The 842-nt window shown below is 40.2% G+C and overlaps 1 protein-coding gene across 1 annotated transcript; it reads right to left on the bottom strand.

Annotated features, from left to right (window-relative positions):
• Positions 1–513: 513 nt before the first annotated feature.
• Positions 514–820, bottom strand: LOC106511672 (probable cation-transporting ATPase 13A2; the record flags this gene model as incomplete). Its single annotated transcript, XM_014000421.1, is given in 2 exon segments — positions 514–683; positions 793–820. Coding segments are annotated over 2 exon segments (198 nt in total), but the record flags the coding sequence as incomplete, so codon positions are not given.
• Positions 821–842: the final 22 nt, after the last annotated feature.

Raw genomic sequence — 842 nt, 5'->3', positions numbered from 1 at the left:
GAGGACGCTGAACAAAAAGATGGAAGCCGATAACAGTTTTACACTGATGTAAATATTATCAGCTCCATATTAAACTCTGAATAATCTCCATTCTAATTTTGCTGAGTAAGGAGAAGTTGTTACCTAACAGGACAGAAAGCCTCCCTCCTGTTCAACCAAACGTAGCGCAGCCCTCGAAACACAAAGAAGCACAGTAGCAGCGTTCTCTGTAACAGAGTAAAACAATACAGTCAAAAAGGGGGCGGAGCTAGACATTTTGCATGGGGTGGCACAGGGGTGGCCAAGGTGGTTTTTAGGGGTGCACATGCAAATAAATAAAACTACCAGTGGTGGGCAGCNGTTGTTGTTGTTTTACCTTACTTGTAGATGCATCTTTTTTTTTTATTAACTGATCCATTTTAAGTGTATTCATTTATTTACTGGGCCATTTATTTATTTCTGCTGTTATTTTTAATTATGTTCATTTTGTTCTTCCATAGCATAAAGACAGTATCGTGTTTGAGAAACACCAACCTGATCCGTGACATCTGTGGAGTTTGGAGCTCCTTCGTTATCTAGGCTGAACCTCAAAGTGGGCACAGACTGAGCAGTTTGGGGGGTTGCAGTGACAAAAATCACTTTCTCATCAGATCCAATCATCCTGCAGCTCTTTGCTACATTAACAGCTGTTAAAATGTTGTCGCCTGTGTGAAAAAGAAAAAGAAAAAAGATGGTGGCGATACATTGTTGTCAACATAAAGCATTTATTTAAAAAAAAAATGGTAGTAAATGTGCAAATATGGCTATTCTCACCAGTGACCATGACAGTACGAATGTGGGCCTTGGTCAGGACATGTGGGCCT

The sequence above is a fragment of the Austrofundulus limnaeus genome, unplaced genomic scaffold, assembly GCF_001266775.1.
Source record: "Austrofundulus limnaeus strain Quisiro unplaced genomic scaffold, Austrofundulus_limnaeus-1.0 Scaffold3057, whole genome shotgun sequence".
NCBI lineage: Eukaryota > Metazoa > Chordata > Actinopteri > Cyprinodontiformes > Rivulidae > Austrofundulus > Austrofundulus limnaeus.
The sequence above is the reverse complement of the archived record's forward strand: the minus strand, read 5'-3'. Positions and strand labels throughout refer to the sequence as shown.